Source organism: Podarcis vaucheri (genome assembly GCF_965113315.1).
Source record: "Podarcis vaucheri genome assembly, chromosome: 4".
Taxonomy (NCBI): Eukaryota; Metazoa; Chordata; class Lepidosauria; order Squamata; family Lacertidae; genus Podarcis; species Podarcis vaucheri.
In genome coordinates, this window is record NC_138762.1 from 99313639 (window position 1) to 99335838 (window position 22200).

General features: G+C 40.5%; 1 protein-coding gene and 1 long non-coding RNA gene across 15 annotated transcripts in view; one reads left to right on the plus strand and one right to left on the minus strand.

The window, feature by feature from the left end:
- MBNL2 (muscleblind like splicing regulator 2) overlaps positions 1 to 22200 on the plus strand; it is an 87769-nt gene that overhangs the window by 36440 nt on the left and 29129 nt on the right. For 5 of the 14 annotated variants that reach the window (XM_082218778.1, XM_082218787.1, XM_082218786.1 and 2 more), the window contains exons 3-7: positions 10498 to 10662; positions 13143 to 13343; positions 14811 to 15074; positions 19002 to 19055; positions 19687 to 19840. In XM_082218778.1, the coding sequence (XP_082074904.1) occupies positions 10498 to 10662; positions 13143 to 13343; positions 14811 to 15074; positions 19002 to 19055; positions 19687 to 19840 (838 nt within the window). The remainder of the gene's footprint in view (positions 1 to 10497; positions 10663 to 13142; positions 13344 to 14810; positions 15075 to 19001; positions 19056 to 19686; positions 19841 to 22200) is intronic. The other 9 variants (XM_082218788.1, XM_082218790.1, XM_082218789.1 and 6 more) reach the window with 4 other exon arrangements.
- On the minus strand, positions 17609 to 18995 carry LOC309530241. Its single transcript, XR_014218717.1, has 2 exons — positions 17714 to 18995; positions 17609 to 17642 (listed from the first exon to the last, which is right to left on the minus strand). It is a non-coding gene; the product is annotated as an uncharacterized lncRNA (long non-coding RNA).

Consider the following 22200-nt stretch of genomic DNA (forward strand, 5'->3'; position numbering starts at 1 on the left):
CTCCCCATAATTTTTTGTCACCTTCCCAAGGAACTGGAAATGTTTTATCATGCTGCCCTCTCGTTGGGAAATCCTGCCCCCCTAAACACATGCATTGTTAATGGCACAGTTGCAGCTCTGGCAGTATCATTAAGCAATGAAACCCTGCCAGCCAGCCTCACACAGAGATAAGAGAATGTGCCTTTGTATAGTGGTGGAATTTTCATCCATCTACTTGAATGCTTTGCAAGATTGTTGCTTTTTGCCCTTTTCTGGGAAAACCACTTTTCTGGTTGGACAATGAAGGATGAAGCCTACTAATAAAATAAAGCCTCTGTATATTGTTCATAATACAGTAAAGCTTAGAGACGGTTGGTGATATCAGACTCGCATTGTGCCAGGCACTTGGGGCATATGTAGTAAAAATGTAGACCTTGCCTCAGAGAGACAGTAATATGTAAACCATTGGTATTGATTTTCCAGCCAGAGTTTAGCATATTTAATTCCTATTGAAATCACCAGTGCTTAAAATAATACTTTGGCTGGATCCTGCCCTGGGTGACCTTCTTGATACGTTCTTAACACATCTTGTTCTGCAGGCCAGTTGCTTAATAACCTCCTATTTCCATTTCTCCAATTAGCAGTGTCATCTAGTTAGTTCCCAGATCTGAAGAATTCAACCTGTTCTCCAGCAAAGGAGAAGCCATGGTCTCAGTCAGGCAGGTCTTATGGATGGTTAGATGGTCAGAATAATAGAATTTAGGTCCTTTTAATTTCCTCTGCTGTACTTGCCCCCTTTAGTAATTGAGTTTCCATTTATGTAATTAGTGCAAAAGGATGGGATTTAACATATGTAACAGAAGCAGATAATTTATTAATTATAATTTATGTTCACTATAGTATGCAGATGGCTTTATTATAGTGTTGTGTGGAGGAAAGGGGGGGTTCCTTACTTTATTAACAAAACCCAACTTCTATTCCAATGGTTTTCTTAAACCCATACTTCTGCCACCATTTAATTCCACCTCTGTCCTTAATAGCCCAGTGGGATATAGACGTGCTTCAAAGCCAATCTGGTATAGTTGCTATACTTAACTATGATATTAATGTTTATTTCTTACAAGATTATGTAGTACACAGGCTTATATGGTTACTTTAATATAGTTCTGTCTCCTTAAATGCTTATACGCTTTTCTAACTGGTTACTGGAACCTGAAATACCAACCAAGACAACTTGGAGGATGTAATCTGTTACCGTATTAAAAATCTTCTGCCTTGGAAACTTCCGGTTCGGCGCCAGCGCTAATGGCTGCTCTCTCTCCGAGCTCCGGAGAGAGGAAGGCTCTGCGAGTTCGGGTCTGACCCGCTTCGGCAAGCGGGGGACCCCTAAAATCACAGGAACGGATCCTGTGAACAAGGAGATTCGGTGGGCACCCGAAGCGCCCCCTCTTTACCGCAGAAAGAGCCTTTTTAAAGGCTCCGGAACGACAACGGGGGAGCGCGGTGCTGAGAATCGCTACCCAGCCCGCAGAGTGAAGCCGCGTCGCCATTAGTGGAGAGCGTCGATTCCCTTCCTAAACAATCTGGACAAAAAGGACCCGTGAGTAAGACTGAACCTGTATTCGTGTCAAAATTATTTGAAATTAGGCTGAAAACGGGGAAGGCAAAAATTAAGGAAGTCTGCCTTCCCCCGACTGCATGACAATCGAAGCAACGAAAGTTATTAAGCTGCATCCGTAAGGGAAAATTGTTCTTAATTGCCTGAATCCGACATTTGGACTTTGATCATCCCCTCCAGCTTGCAGGGCAGAGGGGAGGAAAAAGCGACTTTACAAGCTGCATGATTAATTTAACGGAAAAGGAAAACTTCTGCAGCCCCCAACCTGGTACGAACTGCTCATAAAACAAAGGAACACTGAACTGACTCTAAAATTCTTGTGAAGGTTACAAAGTGGAAGCTTTACTGTTTATTGGATACAAAGTTTTGGGACTTGGTGGATACAATTTATCAGGGAAGGCTGGGACTTTATCTATTGGGAAAGTGCTGCAATATACATATAGGAGCCTCCTGATAAATTTGTGTTATAAATACTCGTAATTTCGGTTTGCGGACATTCTGATTTGCTCCCTCTAGAGGGTAAACTGAAAGTTGCTACGCTTTGAGACAGTGGAATTTTCCTTTTGGTGAAGGCTCCTGTGGGAAACGACCTTGGGACATGAGTGGCCCAGCAGACGAGATAACCACGAGAGCAAAGACAAAGCAGCTACAGCAACTTAAGAAAAGAGGCTCGATCTCAGGAATAACATCTACAGTGACAACAGGACAAGAAAGAGGTGCAGCAGTCTCCATGGATGCAGTATCGCAAGCCCTTCTCAAGATAAACCAATCCCTGGAGAATTTGACAAAGCAAACGGCAGAGAATACTAAGAAATTGACAGAGAATTCACAGAAATTGACAGACTTGACAGCTAGACTTGACTTGAACACAGAATCTATAAACAAGCTTACGCAAGAGAACTCTGCCACACGTCAAATTGCGGAGGAAGCTAGAACTATTGCTGGAGAGACGCAGGAAAAATTAGAACCGATTGCCAAAAAGGTTTATGATCACGACGAAACTCTGGCATTGTGGGAACTACAAAGAAAAGAAAGGAATTTGAAATTACGATCAATTCCAGAGGATGAAGGAGATAACCTTACAGACTTCTTAATGAAGGAGTTTGCAGATGCCTGGGAAGATCTAGAGGAAGACGAAATCCAAATTACAACGGCTTTCAGATTGGGCAGAAGACAAAATAGAAAGGTACCGAGAGACTGCTTGATTACCTTGAGATCAAAGGAGGAAAGAGATAAAATACTAAGACTGCATTTTGAAAAAGCCTTACAAATTGGAAATTCACCGATACAGATTTTTAAAGATATCCCCAAACATATCCTGGACTTGAGAGCTTTTTATAAGGACCTGGTCTACTTGCTCAAGAAGAACGATATTCGTTTTAGGTGGGAATTCCCACAGGGGCTGTCCTTTGACTACAGGGGAAAGAAGGTTAAAATAAAGACGATACAGGATAAAGACAGGTTCTTGCATAAAAATCAAGAAGATTTACAGAAAGGAACTGTAGACCCAATTGCTGAGCAAAAGGGTGTAATAGACATCTTGAACCTTTCGTTTGGACAGAACCTTCCACTACCAACAGAGGAGGAACAACAATTGGGAGCAGTTGGAGGAATACCAGAAAAATAACAAGATGGCCCTGCAATTCCTCAGTTGGAATTGTAATGGGATGAACATGCCTTTGAAGAGACGACAAGTATTCCATATTTTGTATAGAGAACAACTGGACGTGACTTGCTTACAGGAAACTCACATAACTAGAGCCCACAGGAGACTACTTATGAATAAAAAATTGGGACAAGAATTTATCTCGTCGGATAAAGTGAAAAAAAGAGGAGTTGTGATCTATGTAAAAGAGAAATGGGCTCCAAAAATGATCTTTAAAGATGAAGAAGGAAGATATTTAGCGGTGGAGATACAAGTACAAGGAGAAAAATTTTTGATAATTGGGATTTACGCACCAAATGAAGGTAAAGCGGAATTCTTTAAAAAACTTCATGAAACTCTGATGGACTATTTGGATTATAATATGATAATTATGGGAGATATGAATGGTGTAGTTTCTACAAATATGGACAAGACACAAAGACTGATACTCACTAAAGATGGGAGACTCCCTAAGACTTTTTTTGAAATGACCGAGAACATGGACCTAATAGACATTTGGAGAACAAGGAACCCTCTTGAAAGAGAGGGAACCTTTTTCTCCCAAGCACAGATGACCTGGACCAGAATTGATCAAATTTGGATCACTAGTGGAATGGCTCCGAGGATTAAGACGGTAGAGATCTGCCCAAAAACCTGCTCCGACCATAACGCCGTGAAGATGGAAATGAAACTTACAACAACTGGTCAGTTTAGGTGGAGAATGAATGACACCCTGTTTCGAGATAGAGAATTCCACTTGAAGGCCCAAAAAACTTTAAAGGACTATTTCGAAATCAATCTAAGGGGCAATGTGGAAAAAAGAGTGGTCTGGGACGCAAGCAAAGCTGTGATGCGAGGGTTTTTGATTCAACAAAACTCAATAAAGAGGAGAAGGCAGAATGAGAAAAGAGAAAAAATTTTGGAAAAGATAAAAGAAGGAGAGAGAAAATTAAGGTCAAAACCAAAGTCCCAGGAGATTTTGAGGGAGATTAAATTATATCAAACACAATATATGGAATTGATGAACCAAGAGATAGAGTGGAAAATAAAGCAAATGAGACAAAAGTCATTTGAGTCGGCAGACAAATGTGGCAAGCTTTTGGCATGGCAACTTAAGAAAAGACAGAAATTAAATACAGTTACAAGTTTAGAAGTGGATGGAAGGACTATATCTAAACCAAATGAAATAAGAAACTGTTTTGTGAGTTATTTTAAAAAACTCTATTCTCAAGGAGCACAAAATGAAGAAGATATAGATAAATTCCTTAACAAATATGGATTACAAAAAATCTCCCCTCAAAGTAAGGTGGACTTAAACCAGAGAATATCAGAACAAGAGATAGAGGGTGCCATTCAGGACATGCAATTGGGCAAATCTCCAGGACCAGATGGCTTGACTTCCAGATATTACAAATCGCTAAAGGAATGGCTGATTCAACCGTTAAAGGATGTCTGTAATGAGATCTTAGAGGGAAAAAAGGCACCCGAATCGTGGAAGGAAGCATATATTTCACTCATACCAAAGACAGAGACTGAAAAGACTCAATTGAAGAACTACCGCCCAATCTCGTTACTCAATGTGGATTACAAAATTTTTGCAGACATTTTAGCAAAAAGATTTAAAAGAGTATTGATGGAAAAGATCCACAGAGACCAAGCAGGCTTTCTCCCAAAGAGACACCTCTCAGACAATGTTAGGATTATAATAGACATTTTGGAAAAGTTAGAGGTGAATATAAACACCAAAGCAGTTTTGATATTTGTGGACGCGGAGAAAGCCTTTGACAACATTTCTTGGAGTTTTATGAAAAAGAATCTTCATGGGATGGGGGTAGGACAAGGTTTTGAGAATGGTGTGGGTGCAATATACTCTGAACAAAAAGCTAAGTTGATTGTAAATAATGTGATAACGGAGGAACTTAAGATAGAAAAAGGAACACGACAGGGATGCCCAATTTCCCCATTGCTTTTTATTTCTGTCCTGGAGGTTTTGCTGAATATGATTAGAAATGACCAGCAGGTTAAAGGGGTACAGGTCGGAGCAAAACATTACAAGTTAAGGGCTTTCGCAGATGATTTAGTCCTGACTTTACAAGAGCCATACACTAGTACGAAAAAGGTGTTGGAGATAATCCAACAATTTGGCCAGGTAGCCGGATTTAAGTTGAATAAACAAAAAACTAAAGTCCTAGGGAAAAATTTGACAGATATAGAAAAGAACAAGTTTCAAGAAGAGACGGGTTTGACGGTGACTAAGAAGGTGAAATACCTAGGGGTTAACCTAACATCTAAAAATTTGAATTTGTATAAGGACAACTATGAAAAATGTTGGACAGAAATCAAAAAAGATCTAGAAATATGGTCAAACTTGAGATTATCAATGTTAGGCCGAATTGCAGTAATTAAGATGAATGTATTGCCTAGAATGTTATTTTTGTTTCAAACTTTGCAAATACTTGACAAGATGGACTGTTTCAAGAGGTGGCAGAAAGATATCGCGAAATTTGTCTGGCAGGGCAAAAAGCCCAGGATAAAATATAAAATATTAACAGACGTAAAAGAAAGAGGGGGATTTGCCCTGCCGGACTTAAAATTGTATTATGAAGCAGCAGCATTCTGCTGGCTGAAAGAGTGGATGCTCCTCGAGAATACAGATATCTTGGACTTAGAAGGTTTTAATAATGCATTTGGTTGGCATGCATATTTATGGTATGAGAAAATTAAAGTGCATAGTGCCTTTAAAAATCACATTGTAAGGAAAGCGCTGTTCAATGTTTGGATGAGATATAAAGACTTGCTGGAAAATAAAACCCCTAGATGGTTGTCACCTTTAGAGGCGAAGGCCCACAAGAAACTCAATATGGAGGTCGGATGGCCAAAGTATTGTGAGATTCTAGAACAAGATGGAGAGAGACTGAAACTAAAGAGCCATGAAAACCTAAAACCCAAAGTACAAGATTGGCTCCACTATTACCAAATAACGGAGGTTTTTAAACAAGACAGGAAAATTGGCTTCCAGGTGGAAAAATCAAAACTTGAGACAGAATTGTTAGAACCCAATACTAAGAATCTGTCAAGAATGTATAACTTGCTGTTAAAATGGAATACACAAGATGAAGTAGTTAAATCAGCCATGATTAAATGGGCACAGGACATCGGTCATAACATAATGTCAGCTGACTGGGAAAGGTTGTGGAACACCGGAATTAAATTTACGGCATGTAGTGCCTTAAAGGAAAATGTAATGAAAATGGTTTACAGGTGGTACATGACCCCAGTCAAGCTGGCAAAAATTTATCATTTGCCCGACAATAAATGTTGGAAATGTAAAGAAACTGAAGGTACTTTTTATCATCTTTGGTGGACGTGCCCGAAGATTAAGGTCTTTTGGGAGATGATATACAATGAAATGAAAAAGGTATTTAAATATACCTTTCTTAAGAAACCAGAGGCCTTTCTCTTGGGCATTGTCGGCCAATTGGTGCAAAAAAAAGATAGAACTTTCTTTATGTATGCAACAACAGCAGCAAGAATATTGATAGCAAAGTATTGGAAGACACAAGATCTACCCACCGTGGAAGAATGGCAGATGAAAGTGATTGACTACATGACTTTGGCGGAAATGACGAGCAGAATTCGAGACCAGGGGAAGGAGACTGCGGAAGAAGATTGGAAGAAATTCAAGATTTATCTTAAGGACCATTATAAACTTGAGGAAGTTTAGAATGTCGAGATTCGACTGAGATAAAGGGTTGCAGTAATATAAGATTAGAATAAGAAAGGACTATAATAAATTAGAGTTGGAAAAATATGTATAAGTTGCTGTAAAATTTGGACATGAGGATGCAGAAAGGGGAGGTATGGGGAAGTCCGAGGAAAGAAGTCTACGAAATGACATTATGAAACCACACTTCTTTGTTTGTTTGTTTGTTTTTCTTTTTGTGTTTGTTTGTTATAAAAACTTTTGTAAAACTAATAAAAAATATTATAAAAATAAAAAAAAAAAAAAAATCTTCTGCCTTGGTATTTGACTCCACTCCAGTTAAGCCTTACTAACAATGTAACTGAGGACTTTGGCAAAAGCCCTTGTTCGGTCACGTATTCAAGCATAGGATCTGTTTTTCGTATTCTTCTGGCTGTCCACCACAAGGACCAAGCACTAACCTATATTGATTTATCCTGACTAGCACCTAGCCATATATGCATTTCTTCTGACTCCACCCCACATCCAGCTCCAGCCAATCACACTGTCCAACTAAGAATTCTACCACCAACCAGAATTTGCAGACCTTCTCTCCTTCTTTTTCATACTGAGAGTTCCTTCTCCAGCCCCTTCCCAGCTGTCAGTTAGGGTTCCCCAGTGACTGTTATAAACCGACTTTCACCTGACCAGATAGAAGACTTCTTCCATCACAAACATTATACAAGGGTTGGGTGGGGTGGTAAAGCTTATATTCTTCTACTTTAGTGTATGGGTCTCTTCCCCCCTCCTTTCTTCCCATGTTATTCAACACTAAAGTCTCACAACAAATGTAACTGATCTGTAGAAAACACAACCTGAAAAAGAGACGATGCACGTGCTTTTGTAAACCAAGAAAATCTTTAATATTTATTTTTTTAAAAAAATTTAAAATCATGCAGCAGACATTACAATACAGAAAAACACGCTAAGTTACACAAAACAGTCAAACCTCGGTTTCCAAATGCCTCCGTTACTGTATGTAACAGGATTTCTTCGCAGTTTGCAAAGTAAATTGGGCTCCAGCTTCTAAACATTTATTTAGTGTCAATAATGTGTTATGCTTAGGCTTGTAGGAGGTAATAAACAATTATATATGGATTTAAGTAAAAATAGCAGATATTTTGTAAGGTTAGAACTGCACTGTGTAGTTCTAGAGAGGAGTGGGGGGAATCAGAGGAAAGATACTGGAGACACTCTGTGTGTGATCTCTAGGGGAAATGTCACCCTGTTAAAATCTCGCTAGTTTCAAAACAAAAAACAAACAGGTTTTCTGTCTGGGTATAAGAAGGGATGCTATTTTTTTATTATTTAACTTGATCAAATGTAAAATTGTGTTAAATTGAAATCTGAGACTAATGTAACAAAACAAATGGAAGTCTACATACAAAAAAATTGAATCCCTTACTCTTATCAAATAGAAAGACTCAGTTTGAACAACTGTATCTTGGCCTTTTTAGTTGTGCACACAGTCCCTTCACTCTTCTCTTTGCAGTGCAGACATTCAAACCATTAAGTCTCTAATTAACCATTGTTTCTCATTTTGCCCAAACTGGGAAACCTGACTTCAGAACCAGCCAGGATGTTAATCCACTGTTTGAATTTGGTTTAATATCCTGTCTTGGCCCAGTTCTGGTAACCATAGCTTCCCTGTTTGCACAAAACAGAAAACATGGTTCATTAAAGACTTCCTGGTTTGAGTCCCCAAGCTGTGAAGGGTCTGCAAGCACAGACAAAAAGCTCATTTATATCTCATTTATATAAAGCTTATTAAGCTGAGATAGGATTCTCTACACACAGCCATTAAAATGAAGCCTGTTTCTTATTGTTGAACAAATCAAAACAAAGGGCTGTCAAAAACATTCTCCTTTTGAGATCAGACATTTCAAATGTGGCATAATGAGTTACATCCCAGGTGGCCTTTCTGTAAACTGAAGCAGCTCTAAAGTTTTCAGAGGGGGCTGTAATTTAGCAGCGGTCTCTGCAGATTTTTACTACTTCTTTATTTACTACATTGCAACCAAAGGAGGAGGGCAACCAAAATGGTCAAAGGCCTGGAAATGATGCCTTATGAGGAATGGCTAAGGGAGCTGGGCATGTTTAGCCTGGAGAAGAGGAGGTTAAGGGGTGATATGATAGCCATGTTCAAATATATAAAAGGATGTCACATAGAGGAGGGAGAAACCATATGTCAGGAGTGCTCTGATGGTGTTTCCTGCTTGGCAGGGGGTTGGACTCGATGGCCCTTGTGGTCTCTTCCAACTCTATGATTCTATGATTCATTGCTATCCTACCTTTCTTCCAATGAGCTCAGGGCAGTATATCTGGTTCTCCTCACCCCCTTCATTTAGTCCTCACAACAACCCTATAAAATAATATAGACAGAGAGAGAGAGAGAGTGACTTGTCTGAGATCACCTAAGGAGCTTCTGGGTTAAGTGGGAATTTGAACCTCCGTTTCTCTAACCACAACATCTCACTGGCTTCTGGAAGAGTGGAGAGTTCTGCTTTGGACCTTTGGATCCAACCCATTATGTCATGTGTACGTTGTTACTTTTTGAACTGTGAATATCTGTCAGTTAAGATAGTATGGACATTTATGGTTTATCTCATGAAGTAGGCGGCAGCTTTATTGAATATCCAAGCGGGTGGGTGAATGGAAGACTGTAATCATGGTAGTTCTCATCACATCTGCTGGAAGGAGGAGAATGGTGTCAAGCAAAGGTTGGTCCTGGGAGAATGCCTCTTGACCCTTCTCAATTGCAGGGCACTCGAGGGTCTTTAAGAGGCCTTAACAGCCCATCCTTCTCACTTCTGTATGGCCAAGTTACTGCCTCATATAAAAAGTGGTCCCTATTTTCTATATTGGCCTTTTCTCTCTCTCTTGGCAATGTAATTAGCCCACCCTGAGATGTGTCCTGAGGTGGGATTGAGCCTGGAGCTAGACTCTAGCGCAGCCTTTCTCAACCTGTGGGTCCCCAGATGTTGGACTACAACTCCCATCACCCCTAGCTTAGCAAGGCCAGAGCTCAGGGATGATGGGAGTTGTAGTCCGACAACATCTGGGGACCCACAGGTTGAGAACTGCTGCTCTAGAGTCTCCCCCATTGAAACTCTTGGAGTGTGGCTGAGAAATGCAGTTCTGTGAGCACTACGTCCAGTATCGTGGCATATGTCATGGGGTGTGTTTGGAAGTAGAGCAGGGCATGCCTCTGCCTTTTTGCATTGGATATGATGCTCCTAAACCTTCAACTTCTCCCTTCATTCCATCCATAGAGAGCAGCACCAAGGCTCCACCTAACTGCCGAAGTATTATTTTGCAAGTTTGTTAGTGATCAGACCACAATACTAAATATGCTACATACAAGTACTTCCCATTGATTTCAATGGAATGCTCAGTATTATTAGGATAGGGATGTAATGCCTTGGAGAAAGGCCAACCATTGCAGATGCTTTTGTGATAACACCAGACTATAGTTAAATTTCCAGAACTGAGTAATATTTTCACATTTTTCAGAGCCGTTGCACAAGGGAGAACTGCAAATATCTTCATCCACCAACACATTTGAAAACGCAGCTAGAAATTAATGGAAGGAACAACCTGATCCAACAGAAAACTGCAGCAGCAATGCTTGCACAGCAGATGCAATTTATGTTTCCAGGAACGCCTCTTCAGCCAATGGTAAGTACCTTTAACAAAAGAGCTGTCTCTATTACCTTTACAAGTCATTTCCAGATAAACTGGCAAACGCTTTTCAAGCACTTTAACATTTCCACCTTAACTTATGTAGTTATTACAATATTGCTGTTGTGAAGTTCTGAAATAAAATGCCTAGATCAGTTTTGTAAATTAAATTCATATATATCTATATGTGTATAGATATATATCTAGGTTTTGTAAATTAAATTCATATATATCTATATCGATATATACATAAATAGATTTGTGCAGCTGTTTTGAAACGTTTCAGTTTCAGGACTAGGCAGCTTATTGATTATTAGGCCAATAAGTGAAAGTCTGAGCTGTAGAGCTATATTTGGATAGTTTATAAAAATATTTTTATATACCATAATTTGTATGCATTCTTCATTAAAGGCAGGGCTATTGGGGGTGTTCTTATTCTAGAATGGCTTTGTTCTGAAAGTTTAACCTATAATGTGGAAATCATATTATGAACTTGCAAGCTTTTGGTTTAGCATTCTTGTTGATTGTCCTTTAGCATTTTTCTCATCACAGTTTCAGGTGCATGCTATTCCTTTATAGGTTCAGATAATACCTATGAATTTCCTAATCTGTAACTGACAATTTCTACTTACCCTTCTTTAGTCCAACTAGAAGTAGGCCATACCATAATGTATAACAAACCGTGGTTCAGATTTGTTTTTTGGACTTCAGAAGGGTTATGCAGATGGTTGTACTCTGCAGTCACACTTGGGAGCAAGTCATGCTGGCTGAAATGTTTTGGATTTTGAGTTAACATTATCTGGATAACCACAGGTTTCCTTTTCCTGAAACAGTATTGCGTACCCCTCACAGTTTTCCAGAAGGATCATTCCAAATATATGCCTTCAACTGGATTTGCAGGTTTATAGTTTAGTTAATTTTACCGATGTAAAATCACCCAGCCATTTACTGGTTGGTTGTGCTGCCTTTTTCCATCTTTATCTTATGCCTTTATGTGCAGTACTCATATATCCTCCCACACAAAAATGACTTAAGAACTCATATTGAGCCAGTTATAAAATGTGAACTTCAATTTTTCTGCTTCTTAATGTCTGTTTTGGTTATTCCTTTTGGTCCAATTTATGGAGGCTAAGCCATGTTTTTCCTCTGAGGCTGAGGCCTGTAGTGGAAGCTACCTCAGCAGCACGTAATATATTCTAGACACAATCACAAATGCTTTTCAGACTGGTGAGTCACTTAAAAACAATGAAATGATATGTGTTTGGAAACATCCATCTATTTGCATTGTGAGCCCTCATACATTACACATACTATCCCATGTTTTCTTTGAGTAGCCTCAGGTCCATAATTTCAAACTACAACCACATATTTCAGTCTCACATGGTTAAATCATTCCCCCACTTCAAGAAACTGCTCAGATGTCTGGAAGCTTCCCTGTTCTCCCATCCTGTTTTGGCCAAATTCAGCAGCATATTCTTTCCAACCTGGCAATTGTTTGACTCTGTAGTGAACACTGACTTTTTTAAGGACCTGCTTGGTTGTATTTTACTATTTCTTTTTAATGAAATACCGTATTTTTCACCCTGTAGGATGCACTTTTCCCCCTCCAAAAATGAAGGGGAAATGTGTGTGCGTCCTATGGGGCGAATGCAGGCTTTCGCTGAAGCCTGGGGAGCGAGAGTGCGCACCGACCCCTCTCACTCTCCAGGCTTCAGGAAGCTCTCCGCAAGCCTTGGGAGCCCACAGGAGTTCCTGCCGGGCTCCCACGGCTTGCGCAGAGCTGCCGCTATCCCGAAGCCTGGGCGCGCTAAGCAGTCGCGCCGTGGCTTCGGGTAGTTCTCCGCAAGCCGCGGGAGGGCTCCCACGGCTTGCAGAGAGCAGCCTGTTCTGGGGGCTGGGGTCGGGGGAAGCTCGGGCTTCCCCCGCGCCGGGGGAGGGGAAAATAATTTTCCCCCCTTTATTTCCCCCCCAAAATACTAGGTGCGCCCTAAATGGGGCGAAAAATGCGGTAATTAAAACCCACCCACCTGCACTCACACACCCCTGGCAAATTGCCTAACTCCAGACTCAGATACTGAGGAGGCTGTAAACAGTCCATGCAGGGTAGAACCATATTGACTTTTGTCATAATTCTCTGCAGGCAAGCTGCTTCCTTGATACGAACCTGTTTATTGCGGCAGTGTTTGTCTGGAATGTGAGTTATCCATCACTGTAGGCTCTGGACACATGAACGTCGACTCGGTTTATATCTTAACAAGAGAAATTCTTTTTTTCAAAGTTCCCTGCAAAGTCTGGAGCAGCGTTCTGGAGGCTGGCCGGTGTAGTTGTGGTTCTCCTAAAAAGTGGTGTATCTGGATGGAAATTGAAACCAATTTTGACCCTTATTGTTTTTAATACAGAACCATGTTTGCCTATAGGATTTACATGTTTGTTTTTCATCTCTCTCTCTCTCTCTCTCTCCCCCCCCCTTTCCTCAGCACTCATTTCCTGTAGGGCCAACAATAGGATCCAACACAGCACTTAGCTTTGCACCATATTTAACACCCGTCTCTCCTGGGGTTGGATTAGTTCCTACTGAAATTGTCCCCACGCAGCCTGTCATTGTTCCTGGAAGCCCCCCTGTCTCAGTCCCTGGTTCAACCACGACCCAGAAACTCCTCAGGACCGATAAGCTAGAGGTATGGTGAGCACCATTATGCTGATGCGTATTTCGTATGATAGGATTCTGGAAAAATGGGGGGGAGGGGTTAGTGCAGTGAAGCAGTTCCCTAACCTTAGTTACCGCTGAGCAGAGGCATTGCAGATACTACAGCAGAGATCAGCTCAGAGTAACAGGAGTACAGAAGTAATTACATCATTATATTACTGCTGTTGTGTTTTTATATGGCGTGGGTTTGAGGCTGTTAGCAGTTTTACACGGAAAGGACCTAATAAATCCGGAACATAAACCCAGGGAGAGACTCTGCGCACCAGCTATTTATAGGTCTGTTACCAACTAAACATGCACAATTGTTTGCTTGTCCTAAGTAACCTACCAGTTTGAATGAAAAGAAAACAATGTATTTTGGTAAAGCGGAGCTACTTTCCCAACCTTGTAACACAGGACAACTAGCACAAAATGGGCCAGAGGGATAGCAGGAGTGCTCTATGCTAAGTCGGAAGCGAGGGTTCCATCATTTTGCTCTCTTCCTGATGGCAGACAATACGGCTGCTGTGTGACCCCTACCACTAACCAGCTCTGCTGACACTATAAACAAGGGGCAGAAGAGCAAAATTTGCTTGTGTTTTTGAAGGTGCTTGTAGATCTCTAACCACACTTAGGCGACTTTATAGATTTGTGAGGAAGCATTAAGGGTTAAAATACCTAATTCTCCTAATGCCTCAAAGCTGATTGCAGGCAGGTAGAAGGAAAATCTAGGCTGCTGGTCTTCATCTTGTGGGTTGTGAGTTTCGCTAAGTTGGGGTGAGCCAATGGCAGGAAAACTATCCTGCAGCGAAGGAGGAAAGGGCAATGTAACAGAGATGGAAATGGGGAAAGGGCTAATTTGAAGCGAGAGGATCCTGAGATAAATTAACTTAAAAGTTCAGGGAAGGAAAGTCACCTGTCCCTCTTGCAGCCCCCTGGGCTTCTACTCTGAAAGGTCAGGTGCTCTTCCTGAACAATGTGACATGGGGCATGGGGGCGGCAGGGGGCTGGGGAGGGGGTGAAAAGAAGGAATGAGACATTTTCCTTCTGTGAACTTCCTTCTGATAACTTACCCTAGCATTCAAGTCCCGTTTTAGCCAATTCCCCTCTTCTCCAGGAGCCACCAGGCCACATTATTTAAACCGGCTTCTAGAGAAGGAAGTCTTTTCAGGGGAAGCAGGTGGCTGAAGGGGGAAGGAGGAGACAGGAAGCATTCCTTCAGTGAACTTCCTTGCCCTACGTTATCTTATGATCCAGACCTGTGTGCCTGAAGATATATAAGTTGCAAAGCGGTTGTAGGTTGAAGTTGGAAGTTTGGTTTGAAAAGCACCGGAGGTCATTTGGTCTCGAGCCTTCGGGAGTTACATTTTTGAATGTCTTCTCTTGTTCAGTATATGCAACTACCCCACCCCACCGCTCCTGATCTAGTATGCATAATGAGTATTGTTTTGCGCACCAGGTTTGCAGGGAGTTCCAGCGAGGAAACTGTGCGCGGGGCGAAACTGACTGCCGCTTTGCACATCCTGCAGACAGCACAATGATTGATACAAATGACAACACCGTAACTGTTTGTATGGATTACATAAAGGGGCGCTGCATGAGGGAGAAATGCAAATATTTTCACCCTCCTGCTCACTTGCAGGCCAAAATCAAAGCTGCTCAGCACCAAGCCAACCAGGCTGCAGTGGCTGCCCAGGCAGCTGCTGCAGCTGCTACAGTGATGGTAAGTGCAAGAATGCAGGATCCGTAATTACTGCTTTTGTGAAGCCAGCATTGCTTTTAAGAGTGTAATTTAGCTTAAAGCCTTTACCAGAATATGGTCTTCTATTAATTTACGAATGCTGATCTAACGAAATAATCCAGTGATCCAAGGTCCTTTTTCACTTTGTACCTTTAGCACAATAGGCATCCTTTTGGAGAACAGCGTACTTAATGCCCTATTTGCCATCGTTTAGGACGGGTTTTTTTTAGGAATGGCTGGGTGAGGAGTCTATTTGGATGTTCAGAAATTTGGATAGGCTCGTCAAACAGCAACATGCAGTTAAGATTTGCATAGTGGTTTCTGGGACCCATAGTTTTGATGTAGCTGTATAGGAGTCTCTGATAAGTTGATTGCTGTTTTCTTAGTGACTGGAAGTGTTGCTTTTTGATTAAGCAGGATATAAAACTTGTTAAATGAAAGCTAGCAAGGGAGAAGAGGAAAAAATGCTTTATATATGCAGGTATTGAGGACTGAAGAGAATAGAATCCTAAATTTATGTGCATTTAGGGCAGTGGCCAGCAACCCTGTTCAGCCGTGGGCCGATCCACCGTCCCTTAGACCATGTGGTGGGCTGGACTATATTTTGAAAAAAAATATGAATGAATTCCTATGCCCCACAAATAACCCAGAGATGCAATTTTAATAAAAGCACACTTTCTACTCATGTAAAAACACCAGGCAGGCCCCACAAATAACCCAGAGATGCATTTTAAATAAAAGCACACATTCTACTCATATAAAAACACAAGGCAGACCCCACAAATAACCCAGAGATGCATTTTAAATAAAAGGACACATTCTACTCATGTAAAAACATGCTGATTCTCGGACTGCCCATGGGCCAGATTGAGAAGGCGATTGGGCCGCATCTGGCCCATGGGCCTTAGGTTGCCTACCCCTGATTTAGGGTCTGTTCACCTGACTAGTTTGATGTGGAGGTAACATGGTGAACATGCGCAAACCAGTGTGGCATCTTGTGAATTGAGATCTCCTAAAGAAAATTTCCAAATGGGGATTGAACTTGGACATGGCAGACTTCAGTGCCCTTGGAATGCCATCAGTTACCACCATGATTGATTGAACGGACGCCTCATTTTTCTTTAAAGTAAAAAATTAAAAGAACACACTGTTATCTCAGAAGGTTGAAGGATAGCTTAATACACTGACTTGCCACAGCATTTTTGCACAGTTCCAAGAACTCCTAAGTGCTTAGAAGGGTTTGTGCAGGTACACCCAGGCGTCTGAAAAAGCTCATTGCACTGTACTGAGTTTTAAAAAAGGAATGCTGAAAGTACCCACTGTACACTGAAAGAGCTCAGGTGCGTATAGAGCTAACCACATGACACATTCTGCTGCTGTTTTTAAGACTGCCAGGAATGTCATACTGATGGCTAGAGAAAGTATCTTTCCAGAAGTGCTGAAAGAGCTGGTTTTGCCTCACATTTTTCTCACTACTTCTGGAATGTGGGTACTTATCATCCTGAAAACTTTTATATTGGTAGCAAATTAGTATCAGTAGAAGCAGAATTTTCCTATCTGGAAGATAAGCTGACTCCACACACAGGTCAAAGAGGTGTTGTCCTCATTCCTGGCACTGGGCAAATATTTCAGACTTCTGATGTATGCAGTATGAGAAATACAGCACACTACAGAATTTACTTAATGAAAGCCAACCTTCTGCAAAGAAGAGAACAGAAATATTTCAAGGTCAAAGAATACGCATGTTTTAGAGGGAGAAAGGAGGATGTCTCCCACTTCAGTGTATGTTCGCAGCACACCAGAATAATCTTAAAGCATCACAGTTATTCTGATGTTTGTTTAACTTAAAAAGCAGTTTAGGGTTTGGGTGTAAATGCGGCTCAGAGCGAAAATGCCTCGGAAGCACATAGAAACTGCACCTCCTTTTAAATTTACATAAGCCAGTGTTCAAACTGAACATTTGAAAAGGATGGTGTGTTCCATTGATGACTATAGGAATGCAGAATCATTGGCCTAGCAGTTATATCCTTCTTAGGGTCAAGAACATAATTTTATCTTGGATTAGAAGCCCAGAAGCTACCTTACTTGTTTCTTAGCCTCTGTGCCCATCATTGCCCTTGATCCACACCTTGTCATGTGCAACCAGTCGTACGCAACAGCTAGTGGTATGGCTATGCATTTCCACCTCTGTGAAGAGACACATTCATTTCAGTGGACTCAGATGAGCATGAGAATACAAATTCAGATGTGCATCAAACATGTGCATTGACTAATTACATCTTAGCCTGTTTCTGCTCTTAGCTCTCCCTTGCTGGGACAGCTGTCTTAAGAAGCAAGGTCGGAGGGTTTCCAAAACATGCACACACAACTTTTTTTGATTGCTGCTTAAAATGTCATTCTAAGCGTTCTTAAGTACTAAGAATAAACATATGCAGTCGTACAAATGCAGCAACAACCCTTTCCAAGCATCCACAGACTCAAACTTGGTACCTACAGAGCCTCTTCCCTTTTTTTGTTTGTATATAAGTAGGACCTTTGAGTGACTCCATTCTCTTTGGAGAGTTATGTGCTGGCAATGCTGCAAAGATCAGGCTTTCTTCTTGTTCCAAGTGTGGCGCCACGACAAGAAAATATGACCCCCAAATACCGTTGTCTCCAGAGGAGAAACCTATTGTGCTGAGAGTCTAAATGAGAGTTCAAAATTTTAGCTTAGAAGAAAAACTTCACAGACATTTATTGGAGGTGTAGTCAAGCCCACCCCTCTTTGTCACTTTGAAATATTGACGGTCCAAACTTGTATGAAAGAGGTCCCAAGAACCTCCAGTTCAGCATTAGTAAGGCTGGTAAAGAAGACTCTGGAAAGCCACTGCTACACAGGGTAAAAAATAGCAGAGTAGATGGATAAATGATACGGCCTTGTGGAAGGCAGTTTCATATGCTTTTTGTTCTTACACAGGACGTAATGTCTTTAAAATATTATACAGTGCAGTGTTGCCATTTCTGCTTTGATCATAAAACTTCTGACTCGTAATGAGCAGTGTTTTCCATTACTATGTTTTATTAAAACTTGGTATATAGATTATTTGACTAAAGGTGAAAAAACAACAACATAGAAAGTACTAATTCAAAGTAATGTGCAGTTTTTCTCTGCTTTGTGCGGTAAGTTCACTGGAAAAAAACTTTTAAGCTGTTGTTGCCAGCATAGAAAAAGAAAAAGGCCCGTGCTGAATTTGCTGATAAGTTAATTATCCTAAATAACATTTACTAAATACACCAAAAAAAGAAATAGATTTTAAAATTAAAACAGATTTAAATTTTTACACTTTGCTAATAGAAGATCTGTTCCTAATAACATGGTAAACCTCTTATGTGCTCATTCCATTAAATCGTTTAAAAAAAACGTTTTCAGTTGTTTAGATTTGAATGTTAGCATTTGGAGATTAACTTGTGCTTTTTAACATGGCATAACTAACTTATCAAAAATTCTTTTAGGAACACCTCCCCCCCCCTAAAATAATGCTTTCCTATGTAGCATTCAAGCTTACTGGTGCTTATAAATGCTTAAGGGTGTCTGCAAGCTGCTGTTTTAATCAACTTTCCTAAATTTCAAACATCTGTATTTTACTCTCTTATATGCTTTTAACTAAGGTACAGTAGATGCATTTTTTGCTTCGGTACTAATTCAAGATGTAATATTCATTTCTTTAGAAAACAAAACATTTTTGTTGTTGTGCATGCCTAGTGTTTTGTATGTTGTATATTGCATTCAGAATATTTTTTTCCTTCTCACCTATCCACAATGCAATGCCGTTCCCATGATGCACCTCTGCTTGCTGTTTACCTGTATGTTAATTCGCTTGAATCCCATTGGCCCACTGCCATCATGTGCTCGCTGCCTGTTATTAAAAGACTCAGTCGACTGCCAAAGCAATGAAGCGACCTCTCGAAGCAACTGTAGACCTGGTACTTTGACCTTTCACCTTTTGCTTTGCATGTAGCTTTTCCGAGATGCAAAATAATTTTTAATGTTAACTGAATTTTCTTGTATTATTAATTTTACAAAAATAATTTCCGTATTTTAGCCATTTCATTTCCACATGTAGTGATTGCAAAGCAACTTTCCGCCTTTCCTAACACAGTTTCATCTTCAAATATATTCCCTTAAAAGCTTTTTAAACATCCTGCTTTTGTAATTGAAGATGCTTCTTCTATGCTAATTAATATAGTTAACGGTGCAAAGATATTTAACTTTTTTTAAAATGTTATGAAAGACAAGTGCTGTTTTTCTTCTTCTATTTTTAGCCATATTTAAAGAAAGAACTTTGGATTTCTTTAAAAACCCCTTCAGTCTTGAAAAGCTTTTTTTTGTTGTTTTCGTTTCAGTTTAATTGTTGTGGTGCTATAATTTTAGTTTAATTGTGCCATGCATTTACTATCAATAACAAAAAAATGCCATCCATTTGACATTGTTCCTGTTTTGAACTAATGTGCATGGCAAGGCATCTTCGACCAAATGTAATATTTTAAGAGCAGAACAACCTATTAACAGCTTCTGTCAACCTTACTACTGCTACTCTTATTATTCCATTTGCAGGCCTTTCCTCCTGGTGTTCTTCACACTTTACCAAAGAGGCAAGCACTTGAGAAAAGCAATGGGGCCAGTGCTGTTTTTAATCCCAGTTTCTTGCACTACCAACAGGCTCTTGCTAGTGCACAGTTGCAGCAACATGCAGCGTTTATTCCAACAGGTAGGTCATTTTGAGAGTTTAGTTTTGTTTCTTTAAATCTCCGCAGCAGAGATCACTCTCTTTGTGATCACATTCATTGTGCTTTCACTTGGACAAATCCGTCATTTTCTAACCTCTTTTGTGACCAAAAAAATATTATGTGGGATTATATTTTACTTCTGAAGAGCATTAGGATTTCAGAAACATGTCAGTCTGGTCAAAAGGCTTTGGGTTGGATCCAGACCCACTCATTCTTAGAACAGACCCATTGAAATTTGTGAGTCCCATGGAGATTTTGGTGGGTCTGATCTAAGGGTGACTAGGCCTGGACCCAATACACTGAATGTGAACAATCTACAGGACTGCTTATTTTTGGTCTTTCTTCATATGTGTCACAACAACCCATTGGGACAGAACACAGTCTGTTCTCGTCTCCATTGTTTTCTGTCAGCTTGAAGCATGTTCTGCAATACACCTCTTTGCACAGGTGTTTTCGGAATTGATGAGAAGAGCCTTGAAGGACAAAGTAAGCATTCAGTTTCACGAGGAGTATGTTAAGTACTTGCAATTAACTTCCTCTGTCCTTCAAGTATATCTTGCATGGCTTACCTGTACATTTCTCAAGCAGAATGAAATTCCTACTTAACATCAACCTGCTTGCTAATATTCAGACTCTTTCCGCTATTGCTATAAAAAACCAAGGTGACGATACCTTTCTGCAGCTAATTCGCATGCGCAAGGAGAGCATATGTTCTGTACAGTTACCCAGAGGCAACAGGTGGGATCAGGCAGTGGCAGAGAACAGGGCTTCCTGAGAATTTTCTACTTTCCCTGCTGTCCATGCTTTGGTGGACATCTGCTGGAGAGGGCAACCTGCTGTGTGTTCCTGGGCTCCCTCTGCAACCAGACTACCCTCCCAAGGTGTTCCCTCCTCAGTACATGGACAACGGGGGCTCGTGGGAAGGCAGGACCCATGAGTGCCGCTCTGCTCTACCCACTTAAACAATAGTTAGTGGTACGGTGTGAAATCTTGAACAGGGCTATTCTAATTGGTAATGGAATCCTAATAAGATAAGAGTTTCCTTGCCCCTTTGAACACTGAAGCCAATGCACATGTTATTGCAGCTGGTAGATTACTGTAATTAACTGCTCACATGAGTGGTCTACTCGCATGAGCAGTATGACACCGGATGCAGAGATGTGTAAAAGATTGCAGCGGCTAGAAAAACCCCTAGTCACCAGAATAGCTGCTGAGATCTTCAGTGTGCTTAGCTATAGATGGTAACTTACTCACGGAAAATGAGATGGAAGATCTTTCAGCATGTCACATTAGCACTGGCAAGCACCATCTATAATTTCAGATAATATAGTACAGGGATATATTTTCTTTCTCAGAAAGAAAGATCACTGCACAACTAGATATGATAGTTTCTCAGGGACAGAATCAATGCTTGATTCTGAAGTTTGTAGTGTTTACAGTGCCTGGGCAAACATCAGTATCACTATTTAATTGATAGACATGGATGAGTGATTGTTTTGAAGTAATTTAAAATGACAACCCACATGTAACCCCTAGTATAATTTTGGAAGGTTTTCACTGTGCAGTTAAATATATGCACATACATTAAAGAGTTCAAAAGAAATTCAAGCTTTGACTATAGAAAAGTAAGGTTTATGGTCCTGCCTTATTAATGATATAGAATTTGGACAACCCCAGTTCAGATGTAATGATAAACTCCAGTTAGTTTAAAATGGGACTCACAAGCTTCCAATCATTTCCTCACAAAGGAAGGGAGGAGGAGCTTGTGAGTGTGAGGCTCACATCATGCTAAACATGGTTTAGTGTTAAGTCTGAAACGGGCCGATATTTTACAAACTATAATTAAAAACAAAGAGTGAAAAATCTATGTCAGCTTGGGTGTGATGCTGTCATGCACATACAAGCTGTTAATTTTTATGGTGCTTAAAGCTACATTATTGTTGCATTTCACTCTCATAACAAAAACTGTAAATTGGGCTGAGCATCCCAGCTGCAGCTTAACTTACCTGTGCTTGAATTACATGTGGGTATGCTTATCAGTCTTTTGAATACAATGAATTTTGTTACTGCTATGATTTGCATGTGCATGCCTCCGAAACATACTTTTTAACATTAGAAGAAGCTGTTATAAAGAAAACAATGCTTATGGGATCTCCAACTTTGGCCTAGTTCAGACATAATGCTAAACAAGGCATGAGGAACCTGTGGCCCGTCAGAGCCCCAAACAGTATGACTGTGTGGGTGAGCAGCTTGGGTTAGAGGAGTCCTGCCTTCCCTTCGTTCTTCTTGCAAGCCCAAAGAGGAGAGTGGATTGGAAGCTTTTGCTTTCTGTTTTAAACCA